Source organism: Camelus dromedarius, chromosome 36 (assembly GCF_036321535.1).
Source record: "Camelus dromedarius isolate mCamDro1 chromosome 36, mCamDro1.pat, whole genome shotgun sequence".
In the NCBI taxonomy this organism is placed as follows: Eukaryota; Metazoa; Chordata; class Mammalia; order Artiodactyla; family Camelidae; genus Camelus; species Camelus dromedarius.
Genome location: NC_087471.1, coordinates 8,279,002 through 8,300,620, shown reverse-complemented (window position 1 = coordinate 8,300,620; position 21,619 = coordinate 8,279,002). Strand labels below are relative to the sequence as shown.

The following is a 21,619-nucleotide window of genomic DNA, read 5'->3' as shown; positions in this document are numbered from 1 at the left end:
GTCTCATCCTGATCGAGCCACAGGCAAGCACACGATTTTGTGGAAACCGCTTCCCCGCCTCCGTCATACTACCTTCATCTGTAAAGGAGAGGTTGACGGTGCTTGCTAATTTCTTAGTTTCTGCCAGTCTTAACATTCTACGTTCTGTGACTGCAGCTAATTAGGGTTTGTCATAACCCAGTGTCTCTCACAGTTGTCATTAAGACGTCAAGTTTTCAGGTAGATGGAAAGAAGCGTGGAAGTTGGGAGACCTGAGAAGACTGACTCAGAGCTTTCTGCTTCTATCCTGAGTCACCCTGATGCTGAACGAGTTGAATTGAAGAGGAACCTTCTAATTGTCAGTGCTGGGTTGGAATCTGAGAACTCACTGTGTTTTAGAGTAAACCAGAACACTGGTGGGGAGAACTCACGTAGGAGACCAGCGTTGGCAGGAAAATGGTTTTTTGCTTGTACTGGGGGCATGGAGGGCGAACTTTGCTGTACCTTTGTAGCTAAAACGTGACTACGGTGGCCACACCTTCACAGGGATAGCTCCCAGCGTCCCCCATCATAAGCCTACAGATGAGCCCCCGATGAGAAACAGAAAGTCAAGTGCTTTCACGGCAGGAGATGTCAAGCGAGGAGCCCTAAGTGGCACTCACTGTCTAAGAAGCCAGCATCTGGAGATTGGCTTGGATCCGCAAGACAGTATTCCAGGAGGCTTAAAACTGGACGATCGAACTTTCACATCTTACTGTAAATTCATTTTAACCACCTCCTTTCTCAACTTATACCTCAGCTGCTGTGAGGAAATGGATGTTTTGAGCAGAACACGTAGAGGAAAGAACCAGTATTTACCTTTGAAGTTGCGGGCGCAGGTGGAAGGCCAGAGGAGCTTGGCTCCGGGTCGGCCAGACCTGGAATTAAGGGGGCCTTCAAGGAGGGAAGAGAGAGGGGAGGGAAGAGACTAAAGAGAAATGTTGGGATTTATGAATGTAGAACTTGACTCTGAGCAGAAAGAGTGTCCCTGAAGGAATTGTGGGAAATTCCAGGGACCCCCAATCACCTTATTCACATTCACATTCAGAATGTATATATTTTTCCTTTTCCTTTTCATTTAAAGTCTTCAAATAAGGGAAATACAGTCCCCTCTCTAGCTGATTTACAGAGTAGTGGAATTCTTAGACAACGGAGCTTGGGGCATGCCCTGCTCATATATTCTCATTAAGCCCAAGCCAAGCCCTGCCTTGTCACGGGTTCCCTTCATCATGTCGCCACTGCTATTAGGAAGACATATTGGACAACATAGAGGCATCATAATTAAGATGAATTTTTTCCAGAACTGACCATATTCACACAAAACTGCCATTCCTGCTCGTACTGGCCACTTTCTTCACCTCTCAGATGAAGTTTGAAAAACCGTCTTCCCGATTTAACTTCCCCAGCCGCACGCTTCATCATTGTCCTTACACCATCCTCATCCCCTCGAGGGTCTTATTCCAGTGCATTTTGAGGTTCGATGAAAGAACATAGGCCCTAAAATGAGACTTTCCAATTTCAGATCCCAGCTCTACTGTAACTACGTGCCTGAGTGACCTTAGTTGGATTATTCAATCTCATTAAACCTCAGTTTTGTCATCTGTAAAATGGGGCTGTTGATGGGAATCATGTAACTCTTAATGTTACAAATAAGTTTCACACTGTATGTAAAATGTTTAGCACAGATCCTAACTCAAACCAGACACTTAATACAAGTAAATCCTATTAGAATTACAGGAAAATGTTCAAAGCTTTGGAGCTAAAGAATACTACTTTCTCACTTAACAGCCGTCATCTGTGTGTCTGTGTTTGTGTTTTCATTTCTTTGAGACACACTGGATTTTGCAGGGAGCGTGCTTCAGAGATAAAAATGCTCTCATCCATCACCACAGCATTTTGCCTTCTACGGTTCTGCAATCTTTAAATTTCCTCTTTGTTTATGTTTATAAGTCCTCTATTAAATTTCAAGGCATTGTCTGCCAGAGTGGACTTTAAGCACACCCATCAGTTTCTCATGACTCTGATGAATCTTCAGGGCAGAGAGAAAAAGAAAGACATAAAATCAAGACCTTAGGCTGAGACAAAAGGAAAAAGCTGTGCAGAGAATAAAGAACAGTGGACCGGAAGTGCTCTAGCCCTTTGTCCATCACTGTGTTAGTTCCGTAGCTATTAAGTTTATGGCAACCACTTCAATCATTTCTTTTTTAATTTGGAAATTGGGTAATTGAATAAAATAAACTTTAAGGCTGTTCATGTTTTAAGGTGTCATGGTTTTGTTACTCTGCTGCCAAGAGCTATGAGATAGTTACCATGTAAGGTGTGAAACTCAGTTCCTGCCTTGTAAATTAACGGATGACTTAAATAGGGGAAGAGAACGGGAAAGGGCATTTTAGACATCCAGACCCAACTTGAGAGGACAAAAAAACATGAAAAGTGACTCGGAGGAGAGTTTATAGTGAGCCTGGTTAGAATGAAAGTATCAATATTAGAAATTGGTGTAGGAAGGGATGGTGGACAGGTTACTGACAGGCACTGGCTGCTGTTAGCGAGCTGAGGGGGTGAGTCCACTGTTACGTCACAAGACACCATCAAAGAAAAAAATCACTGAAAATCGTTGGTCAAAGCTGGCAAAGCCAATATTTTTTAAATGTGGGGTTCTCATTAAAACATACAGCTATTAAAATATTCAGGAGAGAAAGAATTCATAATTCTTCAGGCAGTTCCCGTATAAGAAAGAACATCAAAGAACCAAAGGTAACCCTATTGGCATATGAATTTTTGAACGGCTTTCAATTTATATTTAAATTTAGGTGAAATAATTTGCATATGTAAACCCAGCCACAGTATCATGTTTTCATTATTTACAGCTTCATAGCCGATGTCAAGTGAGGTTCTATCACCAAGGACCAGTGCAGCCCCATGCTTTGGGTCTTTTCCTATAATTGATTCCACACACGTGGGCCAAGCAAGAATGGTCTTTGAGGATGCTGTGTTCATAGCAGACCATCAGTCACATGTGAAAACTCAAAGGCATTTGAAACCATTTGAAACTTTTTAAAGGCATAAAAAGAGGTGTTCCTTTGATTGTTCGTTTATTTTCCCAGCCAGTTGGCTCGTTGGCTTGCAAATAACATGTTATGAATCTGTGTGTTTTTCTTCCAGGGTCTTTCTTTCCCGAGTTCAGGCCCTCAGAAACAGTTTTTAAAATAGCGTTTTGGCTCGGATACCTAAACAGCTGCATCAACCCCATTATATACCCGTGCTCCAGTCAAGAGTTTAAAAAGGCCTTTCAGAACGTCTTGAGAATCCAGTGTCTCCGCCGGAAGCAGTCTTCCAAGCACACGCTGGGCTATACGCCGCACCCACCCAGCCACACGCTGGAGGGCCAGCACGAGGACCTGGTGCGCATCCCAGTGGGATCAGGAGAGACCTTCTATAAGATCTCCAAGACGGATGGGGTCTGTGAATGGAAATTTTTCTCTTCCATGCCCCGTGGATCTGCCAGGATTACAGTGTCCAAAGACCCATCAGCCTGCAGCACTGCCCGGGTGAGAAGTAAAAGCTTTTTGCAGGTCTGTTGCTGTAAGGGGCCCTCGACCCCCAGCCACGGAGAGAATCAGCAAATTCCAACCATTAAGATCCACACCATCTCCCTCAGTGAAAACGGGGAGGAAGTCTAGTGGACAGGAAAGGTCAGAAGGAAGGGGGGATGATCGCAGGCACCCATCCACTTCCTACCAGGAAGGTCAGTTCGCTTTTCCTGGATGACAAGACGTCACCATTAAACCAGGGACCGTCTGGGAACGGGCTGAGAAGGAGACCCGACTCTGGGTAGCGGGTAGGGCTCAGGGAAGAGTGAGGATGTCACACAGCCTCCCAGGTCACACTGATGATAAACAGCATGTCCTTGAGGCAGATCCTCTCTGGGTCATCCTCTGAGCCCGCTTTCCACGCCTGGCCCTTTCAACGAAAAACAGCATGGGAAACAGAATTTTATACACAATCCAAAAGACTATAAATATAGGGTTGTGATTTCATCCTGAATATTTTGAGCACGCACTCTAAGTTTGGAGCTATTTCTTGGTGGAGTGAGGGGATTTTATTTTCAGGCTAAACTTGCATGCAGCCACATTGGATATTTACAGGGAGAGGGCCTGGAGAGGAAGAGCCTTAAGATGGTGGCCGATATCCAGACACATTATTTTTAGAGCGAGTTTTAAATGTCACCATTTATGAGACATCCAGTTTCTCAGCTTGGGGGTGAAACTTGACCGTGAGATTTACCTTTTGCTGCAATTTGACCGGATTCTGCTCCCGATTGCCTAAGGTGAGGGCAAGGACACTCATTACGTCTCTGAACTAATGGAAGCGTGTTGTCTACAGTTGGGTCCAGAGAGTGCTGAAAGAACCAGTTGAGGAAAGGATGACTCTTCCCAGTGGAAGACAGTAGAGATGAGGGTCGAGTTTCTAGCTGAACTTTCTACTGAGTTTCCAGTATGGAAAAAATTACTATTAAGTAGTTCCAAGCGCAGATGGAGGAAGAATTCTTATTTGACATTTTTAAAGGTCAAGAGGTTGGGGTGGGGTGGGCGCTAATTTCATGCTAAGATAGATTACTCCGCAGCCTTTCCAAAGTGCCTAGAAAGGCTTTTCTTGGCAAATCACTTACCTTTTCCAGAACTCCAGTAGGAAAAGCCAGAGCTTGTATTTTGAAAGGCACATCCAGACTCCCTTTTTTTTTTTTTTCTCAGCTGCTTCACTATTGCAGAATGCGTGAGGTTCAAGGTCCCCAGTGCCCGTGTGACACGCTGGAGTGGGCCTCATGGTCCAGGTATATCCTTCCTAGACTTTGAAAGGTGCACATGTTTAGCTGGGGAGGATACTTTCTGGTCACCAAAAACCCACCAGAAACAGCAATTTGCAAACAGTGTTTACAGAAGCCTATTTATTCTGCTAAGAGAGCCAATAACCCATTCACTTCATCTACGCCCACTTTTTACAGGGACTTGGGGAACACGCTATTTTGTGCTTTATGTGTACCAAATTTTGGTAAATCTTAATAACTCAATGTATTACAAAGATAAAGACAGTGACTGGAGATAAAAATTTAAATATTTTCACAATCCACAGTAAGGATTTAAAATAAGATCTATGTTTTTGAAATAATTCTTGACTAGAATCCCTCGTCTGAAGCTACTGACCATTTGTGTGCCCTCTTTCCCCTAGTTGGGTAATTCCCACTAAGAATTTTCAAAGCAGATCGTAGCTGTTACTGCACCCTCACGGCAAAGCTCTTGGCCCCATCACCTTTTCCTTCTTTCCTTGCGGCAAAATGATAATTTTCTGAAATCATTCTGAAAGGCTAATGTCTTCGCATACTGCCACGGAGGGTGTGTGTGCTTGTGATTTTGAGTTTGGTTGTTGGTTGTGATTTGACACGGATTATTGCTGCTCTCTCAGCCCTTTCTGGAAGGTGTCTCGTTGTTGGCCAGACAGACACTCTTGCCTTGTGCTCATAACTTGGATTCTGGCGGTAGATGTTGGCTGGGTTTTTAGACTCTTCTGGTCTGTTTGCAGGTCCTATAACTGCTTTACCAGATGTGGGTGTCCTATTACGGATGCAGGCATCAGGGAAGGACTTGAGTATGCAAACCCCACTTAAGCTTCGTTGTTGAGAAGAGCTTCTTTTAGTATCTGAATTTGAAAAACTGCTTTTGCCAGGCTCCCCCTTACGGGAAGAGCATCCCCATGAAAAGACTGGTGATTTTTTTTCTTTGGCAGACTATGGCTCCATGTTTGAGATGTTCTTTAAACATTTTTACAGACAAATTTAAATTTTAGATACTAGAAAGCTTAGGATCACCAGAAAGCTAGGCTTAATGCCATTTCTAATCAAATTAAACAACTAGAAAATCTATCGGTCATCTGATAAAAGCCATGACAATTGTATTCATGTAAAACTATCCATAAATAATTGTCCACTACACTCTTCTCCACCCTGCTCCCTCCAGGGAGGCCAACTTTAACATTTTTTTCCTTTCCCATGACATGATACTAGGTATAAACATGCTAATTTTTCAAGAAATTGATAATTCACCCAAGACTTAGTCAGAGAAGGATAAACAATACACAAGTTATTTTTCACTCATCCACAAAAATCTCTGTACCTTTGAGCATGCCAAAAACTATCTAAAACTGTCACAGTTCAACAAATGATTGTCATATTTATACTCACATGTTTACTGCTTCTATTTGGAGTTTAAAGAATGTACCCTGAGTAACAGTGGTCAAAATGTTTTATACAATGTGTTATAAAAAGCAGTTGCTTTAGGATTGTCTAAACATCACAGAAAATCAACTTGACATTATGGGATAGGTGAAATTTGAGTTTCTTCTGCAATTCAAATCGTGTGCATTAAGAGAGATCTTGAATCTCTTTATTCAAGAATTTCCCCAATCCTTTGCAAGGATTTCAGGAAAAAACATTTTACTTGTCAAGCTTTCTTCCTTTTACCTCCCTTGAGTCCCATCCAAGACCATTTCTGCCTGTAATCACTTAGTGATCTGCTAACACTCTCCAAAATATTGACCTCTAACTCTCTCACCACCTACTTGGATCAGTCCATCCTTAGTAGACAGTGATATTTGAGTAAATAAAATTTTTCTTGAGGCTTTTTTATTAGGTGCCACTGAATGCCAGGCATTGACAGGGCATTTGGAACCTGCTGTCTCTGAAAGTCTTAGCAATTCCACTATTTTTATTTGAGAGACAAAAAAACTTGATAGTTAAGAGTCATTAGGATACAAGTTTCTTCTGTACAGCACAGGACACTATATTTGATGTCTTGTAGTAATCTATAAGGAAAAAGAATATGAAAACGAATATATGCTATGTATATGTATGACTGAAACACGATGCTGTACACCAGACATTGACACAACATTGTAAACTGACTATATTTCAATTTAAAAAAAAAAAGAGTGATTAAGGACTCACCCAAAAGCAAAGTGGAACCATGATTCTATCCTGGTCTCCTGAACCCTAAAGTCTATGTTTTCCACCCACAACCCAGCCTCATAAGTAGTGAGAGTCAGAGCCCCTCAGTTGTGATTGGATGTGCTGAGGATACGAACCTACCCAGACTTTTTAATGTTTTGTTTCTTTGGCATTTGCCTTCCAATTAACTCCAGTAAGTATGCTGCCAAATCTCCATCGCAGCTAAACCCAAGAGCAGGTCATAAATGGAAGAGCTTGGCGCCTACACTTCTGACTATCAGACTGCACCACTTCTGTAGGGGATACTGGCCTGGGATGTTATTTAGGCCTTGCAAGAAGGACAGATCATATCAAACTGGGGAGAAGACGGACACATAGGAGAACGCAGAAGAGACAGCATTGGCCTAGAACTGCAAACAGAGCTGTGGATACAAAACACATTGTACGGTGTGTTGAAGTTATTGGCTACCCAGCACAGTTCATCAGCACACTTTCAGAAAGTAGATCTCTTTTTAAAATAAATAAAAACAAATACGATATCAATCCCACTCACCTGTAATCCCACCCCCCAAATTTTCTGAGTTGGAGATAGAGAAGGAATTACAGGCATCTCACCAGGAATTGCACGGAGCCCAGAGAGTGTGCCAAACACGTGAATTTCTTGTCTGTCACCAAAAGGAAATGGTTCAGAATGCTGATCTGCAAATAGCCAGAGACCTAGGCAATCTTTGAAAATGAAGACTCAGTTGACAGCTGTGGCTTCTTACTAGCTGGCATCCTCTTGTTTCTGGATTTTGCAAATGAAAGTTTTATGTCCTGAGCATCTCGGCTACCCCCACCCGTCAAAGCGAACCATCACGTAGACCTTCTGGCCTCATAGGTTTCTTGGTTTTGGTCTGGGACTGAGAATGTGTCAGGAACTATTTGCTTGGGCAGGTAATTATTCCCTCTTTAATCACAGCTACTTAATCACTGCTTGACGAACATTCTCGCTTGCTTCTGGGGCTGTTTCTGCTCAGATCCTCTTTTGTCAAAAGAGATGCTGCCTCTGTGTATGAGTACTCGTTGACTTATTTAAGGAAAGAGTTCTGCTCACCAGCAAAGGGAGAAGGGAACCCAAACACGTACAAAGTAAACTCTGCAAGCAAAACCAGGGTGTCTAAAAAGAAGGCAGCGGTGGCAAATATGGAGGTACCAGAGGTGTGCTCATTTGTTACTCTGATTTCTTTTTACACTGCCAGGACTATTAACCATGAAACTACCTGCACACAGCTCCGCCCGAGCCTGGTTGGAACACTGGTGGCACCTGCTCCTTGTCTACAAACTGTGCTGTGGAGCAGGCTGAGCCCAGGCTGCTGTGGGCTCTACCATCTTCAAAAAGCACCGGGAGCCATGGCCTCTGGCCCTCCAAAGTCCCTGCAAGACGAGTGAGTGGAGATGACTGTTGTGGGGCTGGGCTGGCAAAAGCGAGCTAGGATTTGAGCCGAGGATACGCGACCTCTTGCCAGTGCTCCCATCAGCTTTACCTCTTTCACGTGTCCCCGGACCCAAATGTCTTGGGGGCTGAGGATGGACCTTATCTGCTCCGTATAGGAAAAGATCTCATCTTTGCACCTGCAACACGGACTACTGAGTCTCTCACCTAAAGGCAAGGCCATGGCAGGTGGGAGGAGGGTGTGGAGGAAGAAGGCTGACCATGGACATGGCTCAAAGCAGGATGGCTTTCGGTAATGTGTTGTTGCATTTGATAAACAAGGAACTGCCCTAAAGCTGATGCTTTTTCATTTCCAAAGACAAAATAATTGTCTTGACCTGTGGCTCAGGAGTTAACTCCGTTACCTTCCCTCCATACCATAGTCAATGTTGCACGTAATAGGCTAGAAACGATTATTGCTAAACTATGAGAAATACAGATTTAATTAGGAAAAAAAATCTAAGAGCAAATTCATACTGTATTTGGTGGGAAAAAAATAATGAAGGCACTGATCTGTGAAAAAGCGTGAATACAGTCGGTGCGTTCAGATGTGACAGAAAAGAATCTACAGAAAATCACAACATGAGTTCAGTATTTTCTCCTATTGATACAATTCTTCATACTGGTCAGGGTTCTTTTGCTTGTCCCAAGGCATTCCTGTGAGGGAGAAAGTGAAGAAAGGAATTACTGTCTCTACTTAGCACATGAAGAAACAAGGGGAAAGATGAGGTGAGGGTTAAGGGTTTCTTTGAATATCCCCAAATCCAGCCTCTGACTTCTTTTTCCAAGATGCCTTCCATTTCCCCAGCGTCCGCTGTGTTTCTTGAGACCCTGACATTCGTGTTTCACTCACTCACCTCTGAGCCGTGCTTTCGGCTCCGTGTGCACCCTCTCTCCTGCTGCATCTCTGCCCCCAGCTGGGCCAGTCAAGATTGTTCAAGGGGCTGAGTGCATATCTGTCTGTGCTTCTCCCAGTGGCTAAAAGACCAGCAGTAGAGCTACGCAGAGAAGCAGGCCAGGGGGCTCTCGGCTTGCTCAACGGGGTGATGGGTCAGGAAAAGCCAGCAGTGACTGACACCTTAAGGACTTCAGGAACGCCAGGGTCTCAGCGGGAGTTTGGGGAATGTTTGTTTTCCAGTGAGCCTGAGGGTTGTGTACGCCCCAGTCATCTCCCATCAGCAAGCCGTTCCCTTCTTCTCCTGCACCAGGCACTGTACTTGGCAGAAAAAAAAATACAGAAAGGCACAGACAGTCCCCAGCTTATGATCTGGGTGTGTTCCAAGCTCATTGGTTGCATTTTTTCCGAGAGGCATTGTTAGAGATGGGGGCAGGGAAGGATGCTCTCAGAAGAACCAAAAAATTAAAACTCCACATAATGGACACCAGGGGTTGGCAAACCTTTTCTGTAAATGGCATGTGGGCCACACAGTCTTGTCACATAGTTTTCTATGTTTAATTTTTTTCTTTTTTTGTTTTTTTGGTTTTTTGTTTTGGACAACCCTCTAAAAGTGTAGAAACCATTCTTAGTTCACAGGCTGTACCAAAAAACAGACCATGGGCCAGATTTAGCCCACGGGCCGTAATTTGCCATCCTCAATGGCTGGCATCACTAGTTTACAGTGTCGTACAAATCCTGCTAGGCCGTAGGATTTTTTTAATTTTTATAATATACCCTGACACATCGACACTTGATGACATTAATGTTCCCAAACTGGATGAGTTGTTAGGGAGGGTGAGCAGTTCACATTCAGGGCTGGCACTTGCTCCGTATGACCTGCTCACCCAAAGGATGTACTTTAGTCTGTCATTGATTTCCAGCCCGCCCTCCCACTGCCGGATTCTGCAGGACAGCAGGTCAGCGGAAGCCCCGGGGAGTCCACACAGGTCTTTGCAGCCCTTCACCTCGTCGGCAAAGTGCCCAAGACAATCTGTCAGCTCTGAGGGTAGCAATAGCCAGTCAGAGCCATTGGACCGAGGCCGGTATGAAATTCCTCCCAGACCCCTGGAGCCAGCTGAAGGGAGTTCCCTGGAGGCCACGCTTGGCTCCTTGGGAAGGTGTCCTGACCACAGCATCCAGCACCAGGGCATCTGAGGGTCCTCCCTGGGACTCACCCGCACGTGGGATCCAGAGGAGGTGCTGGGTGGGAGGATGGCTGCCTGGCAGGACCTCTTTCCCTCCTCCTCTGTCTCCTCCTCCTTTTCCTTCTCTTTCTTTTTAAGTCGGAAATGACCTAACTAGCCTCAAAATGGTGTTTCTAAGGGAAACATATTTGGCCTTCCCCTAGGATGATTTCTCTGAGCTGGCGCTTTGTGGGAGGGGCCTCCTGCCCTGGCCCCTCCCAGTCCTGACGGGGCGCTGGAGGGAGGAAGTGGTCCCAGTTGGAAACAAGGTGTGCAGTTCCCCTGGCCCAGGGCAGGGAGTGCCCAGCACTGAGAGATGGCCGTAGAATGGTGGTGGCAGCTGACCTGATCGGGAAGGACCTGGGAGCATCATGGCCAGCGGACAGTGACACCACTGCTGCGGTGGACGCAGAGGAAAGGCTCGGCCCAACCCTGTGAGGCAGCTTCCCTTCCCTCCCCCTGGCCCTGTCTGTCTTCGTCCCTCCCTTCCTTCTTTCCAGTCTCCTCTCCACAGTCCTTCCCCTCTCTCCATCATTCCACCCTCCACTTCTTGCCAAACATACAAGCAGTGATGATGTCGGGGCAGGTGCCCTCGCTCCAGAGGGTGCCGTTTCCCATGGGATACGTGCTCCCAACACAGTCCTGGGTCACCAGATGGGGCTCCCCTCAGCTGCTCCATCCCCTCCCACGCTGAGGACAGAGACGGCCCCCGGGGTGAGCGCACACGCGAGGCTCCCCAGGGACACTTACCCTCTGCCCGATTGCCATGTCTGTCTTCTTATACTATTAGTTCCAAATGAAGGCTGCAAATGCCACACGCAGTCACATCTTAGAAAAGAGCTGTCGTCAGGATGGCTTCTTTGCCCCTCCCTAGATGTGCGTCTCTCCTTTCAGCAGCTGCCACCTCTCCCCTCTTACAGTTCAGAAGTCTTTACCAAGCCCTACAGAGTCCCCTTCCCTTTCTCTTCTTCATCATTTGTCCCTCCCTTTGAATCTTGCCTAAGTACACCGGAGAGCCTCTGGTGTCTTGATTAACCCTGTAAAGTGAACCGGGTTTCGTGTTAGCGTGACGCAGCGATGATTCGCCCAGAAGGGATCCTGCAGGCAAAACTCAACTGGGTCCAAGGAGGGCCTTCTCTTCTGGAGCTCCCGTGCCCTGTCCCGCGCCCACCAGCCCCCCTGCGCCTGGACCTTGATCGTGGACTCTTTCTATTCCTTCATCCTGTCCTTGCACCGGGAGCCTTTCTACTCCAAGCCAAGGATCCTCTCCCACCAAACATGCATCTGCGTCTGCTGACACAGCTCCTAGCGTATGTAGCCCGCCTGTCTTAGTCAGCTCAGGCTGTCATTACAAACTACCACGCAGCGGGCGGCTTAAACAGCAGGCAGTTACTCTCCCAGAATCTGGAGGCTGCAAGTCTGAGATCAGGGTGTCGTCGGGGCTGGCTCCTCCTGAGGCCTCTCTGCTTGGCTTATGGATGGTCGTCTTCTCGCTGTGTCCTCACCTGGCCTTCCCTCTGCGTCTCCTCTTCTTACAGGGACACCAGTCCTGTTTGATTAGGGCCCAAGCCAATGACCTAATTTAACTGCAGTTGCCTCTTTAAAGACCCTCACTCCAAGCACAGTCCCCTTCTGAGGTCCTAGGAGTTAGGATTTCAAATATGAAAGTTAGGACATGGGTGCACGATTCAGCCCTTAACACTTCCCTCCCCACTGTCTTCATTCCGCCCGTAAAAATGCATCCACGATTCTTTTCCAAATCCAGAAGTTCACATTCAAGCCTTCTCGGTCACCCTCTCCAAGTTCTTACAGCAATTGTCCAGAAAATATATTTGGATGCTTTGTTGTGCATTTTATTGTGATCTTTCTGTTGCTTTTCAAAATCTTTATTTTTTCACTTTAAAACATCCTTGACGCTCTATGTAGGTTTCATCTTCTCAACTAGATGAAAACTCCTGGAAGGCAGGAACAATCATACCATTTCATATGCCCACGGCAGTGCTCAGCCCCTGGGTGGTCCTATCTGCAGCCTGGGAACCCTCCTAAGCAGGCAAGGAGGAAGGAGACAGAGAGCAGCAAAGGATGACTAATCCAAGCACTAGTTACCAGCAGGAGCTGGGGGACAGGTGCACAGATCCCTGGGGACACCCGATGACCCACCAGGAAGGTTCAGGTAATAGTTGATGGTGCTGGGATTCTGAAAAGATACCGTAAGATTCTAATCAGGGTGCAGAGCTCAGCAGTGGGGAGTCCCAGGCTGGTGACCATCTCCAGGCCCGCGGGCATGGGATCCCTTTGGAACCATCAATGAATGGGACACATGCTAGACCCTGAGAGAAGATGAGATAGATCAAGAGGCAAAGGCAGAGCCCAGCCCTGGGAGACGGGTCTCCGAGGCACCCAGGGGAGGCTGAGATCACCACGGAGCCCCAGTGCCAGCCCTGGATGAGCTACTTCTGTTTCAATGACGTCTGCCCTCCATCAGGATGAGCTTGGAAATGGGTGCCAACAAGCCTTCTGGTAGCTTTTCCTCTGCTTTGTCTCACATTTGAAAAGGAAAGGAAAGGAAGGTACGCTGACTTGATTGGGTATGAGGTTGGAGACAACCGTTCCCTGCTGAAAGGCCTTTTAATTCAGACTTTCCGAAGGCCCCCGCCCCGCATTGCTGCTCAAGCCTTCAGTGACTGCAGGATAAAATCCTCGCTGCTGCTGCTCCGGCCTCTTGGGTCCTGCGGCCCTTTCTGTACGACCTTAGGGTACCTTGGCCTGGTCCTCTTGCTTCTCTTGAGAAAATCTGATCCCACTTCCGTTTCATCAACTCACCCAAACCCCTTACTGTAGACAAACGTGTTACCTGCATGGCGCTTCTCTGACGGCCGTGGAGTGATGCCTTCTCTTCTGCCTGGTTTTTGCTGAGAAGCAAGAGCATTTATCCTCATTTGGAAGAATCAGGACTATTCTAACTGCAAGGCATCTACTGTCTAACTTTCTGGTCGAAGAACAACACTGCTTCAGCTACCCGTCCCCCCCACAGCCTCTCCCCCAGACTCTCCTGTTGGAAGTATTTCTGGCCCAGCAATGTCTGTCACAAGGGAACCCCGTTTTGCCTCAAGCTATGTGGTTTGCCAGCTTCAGTCTAATCTAGGAATTGCAGGGAAAAAAAAATCACATGAAAAGGCTGGTCCTCCAAAAGTATTAAGTGTATTTAAGCCAAAATCACCCCAAAACAGGTTTGAATGAGTGCAGCAATGGCTGATTGATGTACCCAGGGAAAAGAAACAACTTGTCTTTCTTCCCCACTCTGGTCCCCAGGCTTTCTGCTTAAATCCAGCCTTATCTTCATAATAAAAAGATTTCAGCTCTGCGGCTTGGCTAATTGAAGTCTCAAGGGTTGGAAGGCCCTTGAGCACAGTAATCAAAAGTGGAGCACCAATGTCAGTGTATCTTGGTCCCCGCGCCCTCCCCACCCAGGCCCTGCGTCACAGCAGAGGTGACGGTCCTGGTGAAGAGCCAGGAAAGAGGCGGCATTGATGGACGAGTAGATGCGTGAGCAGATTTAATCAAAAAGAAAGATGCTCAGATTCAACCTGCCAAGTCAGAAGGCTATTAAAAAGTAACTGATGGAGTATCTTAAAGAGCAAAACAAGCAAGGATTATAAATATTTAAATAACAAGTTATTGTTCGTTTTCTATGTACTTTCTTAATGGAGTTAAACATTTATTAGGGAGCAATTGAATAAAAAAGTGTGGTCCCATTTTCACTCTTGTCTCCATTTCCAAAAGCTCCCCAACCCTCTGCCTTCCTAGTCTGAACATCACACACCACCCTGATACCTAACATTCAGCACATGAGAGCAACAGAAATTTTGCTTCAGCTTTTTAAGAGCCTGAATCAAAACACATGCTTTCTTCATCAGCTGTGCAGGGAGGAAAATAGCTCTTTGTGTCTCTGGGGTATCATAAGCCATAAGCAATCCACTCTCCAGTCGTACCACACCTACTTAACCCAATACTGCAGACAAGGGAGTGAGTTTGCTCCATACAGCGCGCTGTGATGAAGCACATGAAGAGGAAGTTTAAAGAGTAAAAATCACATTATTGGAGCAGCTACTACGTGTCCAGCCCTTTCCATATCTTTGATTTGGTAAAATATGAAACTTTACAGTCGCCTTACCAAAGAAGTATTTTCGCAGAGGACCAATGCAGTGACGTGGATGTGAGAAGAAGACGGTACAGGCACAAAGGAAGACTGGGGAAATGTGAGCCTTCTGAAGTTCACCTGTGCTGGCCTTGCTGAACCCTTGGCCTGACCTTACCCCAGAGTCCGTCATAGGAGGGGAACTTGTGAGATTCTGTAAGCAGTGGCCTGGGAGCCACAAGTCCTGGGTTAATTTCAAGCCCCAACTCTGTCCCTAATGAGCGAGCCTGGACAAGTCATGTGAGCTCTCTTGGTCCCATCACCTCACCTGTGAAATGGGTGAGCAAATGAAATGGTGGAGCTGATAAAATGTACGACAGCACAGTAAGCCCCCAGTTAAAGCTAGCCCTCTCCCCCTGTCTATTTCCCCTCCCGAAGGCTAAAAGAATAAAACATTATTACAAGTTAGATCACCTTTACTGCAAGCTCCACAGGCAGAACAAGGCAGAACACATCTTTCTGTTTTCCTTTGCCCTGAATAGGCTGATACTGCCTAGGAGCTGGTCACCACCAGTTCAAGACACTGATTACTCTTTTCGCTAGAATGGAAGTCACACAAGGAGGCTTCTCCCATTGCCTGGGCGCTGTCATTCCTAAATTTACAGCGCTCGGCAAAAAACCCCCAAAGTTTCAGTTATTTCTTCACACCCTCCCCCCCCCGACCTCACCCCTGTTTTCTTTGGGTTAGAAATATCCCAGCCAGAACATTTTGTTTTAATTTTTAAAAGTCACACCCACTGTACTACTTTGAGGCTTTCCATCAAACTTTCAGATTAGAGACAGCCCAAAACAAGAGGACCCAGTCCTGGTGTTTGTAATCTTTCTCCCACTGACGACTTACTTGACAAGAGAAAGTCATTATCATTGTTCTATGAGAGACACTGTATAGGATGCGGTCATTACATAAAAGATGGGTATGTGTTGATATATCCAATGTTATGAGAAAGAGAAGTAATTTTGACCACTGGAAGACAGCAGAGCATTCAAAGCAAAACTTGGGTTTAAAATCATCTCAGGAAAGAGAGTTGGGCACAGCTTGGCCCAGGAAACTGTCAGAAATAAGTGTTTACAAAACAAAATAGCCAATTCCAGTCATGAACTATGGGCAGTTTTGACTTCAGCGGGGATGAAAACCCACATCAGGGGAACACAAGCTCGAATTTCAAGTTCTGCCCGTGAGAGCCTCGGCATTTCTGTGGACACTTTGAATGATCTCCAGGACACTTCTGGGCGAGTGGTTTGACAGGGAAGCCCACACCGCAAGCTCAGCTCAGCCGTACTCAAAAGGCTGAGTCTGGCAGGAGACCTGCCACCATCTCCCTGCCAAACGGTCTCTCATGACTCAGAATCTCAAACTTGTTTTAAACAGAGGGGAAAAGTCTCTTTCCGAGATGAGCTCCTTGGCCCAGCTCAGCTTTGTACAAACACAATCTTTGTCTATTTCGGTCTTGTGGGTTTGGAGAAGCAGCTGCTGAGTTGGGGTGAGGGCGAACGGATTGGTGATGGCCCAAATTAAGGAGAAGAGTTTTCCGTTCTTTCCACGCTGGGAGAAGAGAAACACAGGGAGTAGAATGTGATGGGGCTGGTCCCAGGGAAATGAGGGTGGGCCTTGACTTACAAAAAACCTGCCCGCCCAAGTCAGAACTTGTAAAAATAAATACACTGGGCTCAAAGTAAGAATTCTGAGTCTACAGGAGGGTAAAACTTTGCCCATGTTGATGCGTAATGTCTAGTATATTAAAAGTATTCCTAGACTTCATTAAAGGTCATCTGCTTTGGGTTTTGAGGGGACATACACCCGTTACAGGAAGCTAGCTTCATGCCTGTGCGTGCTGGTCCTCACCGCCCACTGAAGGGGCGTCTCCGGCCCAGCCCCCTTTCCTGCCACCTACCGTCTCTTCCTTTTTCCATTGAAATATAGTCAATTTACGATGCTGTGTTCTACCTACTGTCTTTTGAACCCACCTCAGAAGCGGAGAAGTCCTCCCTGCCATGTGGATTTCCTTCTTTATCAAGCATTTATCTGCCTAAAGCGTGAATCTAACACATTACTCTTATCAATGCTGGGACAATAGCGACTTAAGAAATGATTTTGAATGTACAGAGAAAAAAGAAACAGGTGTGAGGGACGAGAGCTCAATGCCTGAGGAGTCAACTTAGTGCAACGCCCCCTGTAGTGTGCTTAAAAGTTAAACGCTGAAGCTCCCTTTGTGTCCCTCAAATTCTAGTGCATCCGGAGAAGCAGAAGAAGCCACACTGAAAACAAAATCACCTTCCTCCAAGGGAAGCTGACTCATTTTTCCACCCTGTAGTATCTAGTGAAGGCTCCAAGCACAGGTCCGGAGGGTGGAGAGAAATGATGGAGGACACGTGGTCCTGGCCCTCCCCCTCCCCCCCGCCCCCAGTGCCTGTGGTCTGTGGCATCCAGGCAAGTCAATTACAGTAGAGCGTGGTAAGCGCTCAGACACAAGCATTCATGGTACCACGGGAATTTAGTGGAAAGCACCCAGTCCGGCCTCCAGTTAGACTTCTCAAGTGGGGTCCTGGAGGACAAAATACGGTCGGGAGTAGAAGGAGCTGCTCCAAGCAAGGGAGGGGTGCACCCACGCAAAGACCCGGGGGCTGTGAACCTCAATCATCGGGTTCTCCTGGACTGCCTCCTCCTCCAGGGGCCCAGGACACAGGGAAGTCAGCCTCGCTTGTCATGGTAGCCACTTGGTTCCACAAACCCCCATCCCTCACGTCCTCAGCAGGCAAACCATGCTGGCTTTTCTTCTCATTTTTTAAGCCAAGGAAGAGCCAGTAAATAATGAGTGCAGGGGCTTTGTCAGCTCCCATGTTTGGCTCTGCTAGAAATCGAAATGCCTTGGTCTCTCAGTCATCCAATTCTCTTTGGTCTCAAGACTTTAGTACAGCACTGCAGTGGGATGGCCACACAGGAAAAAAAATAAAAGTCTATTTCTCATTGTGCAAATAAACATTTGCTCAAACATGAAGTAGGTAACCCATTAGAATAACTAAATGCTTTGGGAGCCTTTACAAGCAAATCTTACATGATGCAATTGAATGTTGTTAAAAATGGAAGATTTTTTTTTTAGCAAGAAAATGTGCAATAATTTTTAAAGAAAGAGTTTTTTCCTACCAAATAACACAGAACATAATTGGATCATTACAATACCCCCAGAAGCTGGTTTTCCCTTTGTCCATCATTGAAAGGCTCATATCTTGTGCTGTATCCAGACACATTATTACTGAAGGGTGCCTGGGATTTTATTACCAACCAAGGGCAGCAGGGGTGGGGAATGGAGGCGGGTGGGGACTGAAACAAAAGTAAAGGTCTTGGAGCTGCACTTTTATAACCTACTAGCAACGAGGAAGGACTTGACTTTCTGGGACGAAGGAAAAGAAATCTGGAGGTCCACTTTGTTTATGAAATTAAAACTGTATTTTAGTAAATAAAGCTGATGCCACTTAAACATGAACCCCCATGACATCCCTGGCTTACTGCAGCTTTGCTGCTTGTCTGCTCATGAGATCTGTTCAAAATACAAGCACAGCATTCCCACATTGCCAGAAAAGCAGATATGGGCTGATTTTAGCTGCTATGATCTTCCTGTAACCCTTACCCTTGTTGTGGCAAATAAGATTCCCACGAGGTACGGTTTCTAACTCTGCATTGTTCGTGAACCCCGCCTTCTCCAGGTTTTGGTATTTGATCAGCTGACTTGATCTTTCCAACCTTTACCTCCATGTAACAAAGCTCATGTGGTCGTGCTGAGAGTTCGGTACAATGCTCTATCCTATAAAAGGCAGAATTCCCTCAGATGTCAGATAAAACGTTCGTGTGTGAATTGTTATACTTGAATTTGCTGCAGCATTTTGTATGGATGCATAAACAAGACACCCAGGCTGACTGCAATGGCTTCTAAAGCATTTAATTCCTTTTAAACGGACTTACTCTCCATGGAATGTGCTGTTCCTGAATTTTCTACATGTCATTTTTACAGATCCATTTGTTTATGATGTGATGTGGTAAACAATCATGTTGGTTATTTTTTTAAGAACACAAATATATAGATTACTAAGCAGATGAATAAATTATTAAAAGAATATACTTTATGAATCATGCAGCCCACTGGTAAAAAGGAATTTTATTTTATTTGTTTAATAAAGTGACTGTTCAAATTATAAGCATTTATATTGTCCTTCTGAATATGAATGCCATAATATTTAAGTTGTGTTGTTCAATATTGATGTATGTTCTCTAATAAAATATTTTAAACCTCTTTCCTTAGACACACGGTACCCTAGTTCTTCAATGATAAGGCATTGTTAATATGTCTGCTGAGAAGTAGGGTGGGTAACTCTAAAAAGAAGAGGCGATGTCTTCGGCCAGCTAAACAGAGTAGATTGTACATGAGATGAGCTGGTTGGCAGTATTCAAGGCACAGGTAAGAGCTGAACTACAACTGTATCATCAGGTTTAGAGGCAGGGAAGGTGACAGTGGAAGTCAGACACACCAAAATGCTGAGTGTGTTCAAGGCTGGATGTATTCAGTGACTCAAAGCCAAGGCAATAGGTTAGGGGGGCTAATGGTCAGAAGAGGTCATGAGAAACACAGCTCTTTGATGGAGATTCTTGTCTGACCATGATCTCAGAACCTGGAAGGCTCAGGACCACACTTGAGCCCCCTTCCCTCAATGGGGCTCCTTGACAACATGGTGCCATCACTGGGGACGAGGACCCTGGAGTCAAATTGTCACAGGCTCCAAACTTCCTCAACCGCTTGCCACCAATATAATCTAATGCCACTCATTCAGCATCTCTAAATCTTAGTTTCAGCTTCTAAAACAAAAATGGGAACAATTACTGTACATCATTCAGAAGATTCCTGGGATGATAAAATCAAACAATGCATGTAAAATGCTTAGAAAAATGCCCAACGTCTAGTTAGCACTCAGCAACTCAGGTTGCTCTTTTTCTCATCCATCTTGCTGTTCTAGCTGTGGCTGCTGTTTTTGGCTGCCCACAAAGATCAGCATTGCCTTCCCGGTGATGAGAGATCATTATTTTTCACCCAAAGCCCTTAGCATCTAAGTCAAATGATGGGACCAGATCTCCTATATATACTGATTTGGGTTTTGCCAACTGGCACCATGTTTTACGATGCTCTGTTGGTCACTGTCCAGCTTCAGCTGCCATAACTGTGGCTGAACTCCGTGGAGTTCTACAGAGGGCGTGGAGTGCAGGGCACAGGAAGCGGGGGAGGGCATCCTAAGGGACACAGAAGTTTGCAGTTGCTCAGGCTTTGTTTTCATGGAGCGTGGAAGTGTCAGAACCGGTTTGTAAACTAACATCACTGGATTACCCTGATGACTTCTCTTCTTAACTCATTTATTTTTTTGCCCAAGGATATAGACTCTGGAAGAGAGAGAAAATGGAGATAGGGTCCGTTTTGCCCTTCATTTGTTCCTATGAAGGTAGAGAAATAATTTGATATAGATGGTTACAATGACGTTAGGGCCATATCTCTGCTGGGCATTCCTCCATGGCTAACATTTCCTCCGGAACACCCTCTTCTAACTAGTTCCAATGCATCATCTCCTTTAATCCTCATAACAATAAGGAAGTGCTAGGAATCCATGAGGGCGAATTTCGCTGGAAGTGACAGGATACCCAAAGGAAAGTGGCTCACACAATAAGGAAATGTACAGTACTATTACCGATAATTTGGCATGAAAACATTCATCTTTGCCAAAATGATCTGGAATCAAACCACCTGGGTTAGAATACTATCCAGTGATGAGTCAGTAAATCTTTAGCAAAAAATAAACAACAACAACAACAACAAAAAAAACCCACACAATTTACAGCATTTGTCAATTCTTGTGGTGTCAATTCTCCCAGTGTCTAATATCAGCATGAGGCCATTGAACCTTGTGTTGAGGAGAGATGGACACACCGTCTCTCTGGAGACACAGGATCCCACCCGGCCCCTTAGTAGTGTGTGACTTAAGCCTACCCATGTGTTCACTTCCTCACGTGTGAAATGGTATGATAACAGCACCTTCCTCATTGCACTTAACTCAGGTAAAGAATTTCTGTGCTTATTTCGCAGCAAGCATTCAGTGGATGATAGCTGTTGTTGGTGCGGTCATCGTTAATACAATCCGAGTCCATATGGGCGCAGAGCAGAAACCGTCCCAGAATAACAAAAATGATCATCCTTACTCAATTCCTCATAGAGCAACTCTTCCAAAATACGTGCGGCAAAATTACAGTCCCTCTTTAGCCGTTATATAGCAACTGACTCCTCGCGCCATCCAGTATCTGTTTCAGACACCAAAGTTTTTCAGTGATAATTCTACTTCTTTGCATTTTTATCTTAACCAAAGCATTTAATGACTCTATGAGCCAGTCTTCTCAAAGAGCCTCTTAATAGCGATCTGTTCTGCCTGCCAATTATTATTTTCTCTCCTGCTCATACATACAAATTGCCTTCAACAGAGTTTATGAAAAGTAATTAATCTGTTGTGTAGGTGGACCAAAAAAAAGCCATCATCCCTTCTCATTTTGATATTAGCTTCTGATCCATACACTCTTTTCAAAGATAATCTATGCACATGGTAGCCTAAATAAATAAAAGCCCTACAGCGTCATGGGATTGGGGTGAGCTTTGGGTCCCTAAATGCTACCACACGCCACCTGCGGCTCCCCTCTGCAGGAACTATACAGAGCAAGCTAACGGCCAAGTGGAAACCAAGTGCAACGTTTATTAATCCCCAAGAGAGTTCTGGTCCCATTCAAGCT

The 21,619-nt window shown here is 45.5% G+C and overlaps 1 protein-coding gene across 5 annotated transcripts in view; it reads left to right on the top strand.

Annotated features, from left to right (window-relative positions):
• The window catches only part of ADRA1A (adrenoceptor alpha 1A), an 87,706-nt gene extending 68,754 nt beyond the window's left edge, over positions 1 to 18,952 (top strand). For 3 of the 5 annotated variants that reach the window (XM_031442180.2, XM_031442183.2, XM_064482489.1), the window contains one exon: positions 3,181 to 4,764. In XM_031442180.2, coding sequence (XP_031298040.2) covers positions 3,181 to 3,698 — 518 coding nt within the window. In that variant the 3' untranslated portion in view covers positions 3,699 to 4,764. Of the gene's footprint in view, positions 1 to 3,180; positions 4,765 to 8,256 lie in introns of those variants that run through there. The other 2 variants (XR_010379203.1, XM_010995637.3) reach the window with 2 other exon arrangements.
• Positions 18,953 to 21,619: the final 2,667 nt, after the last annotated feature.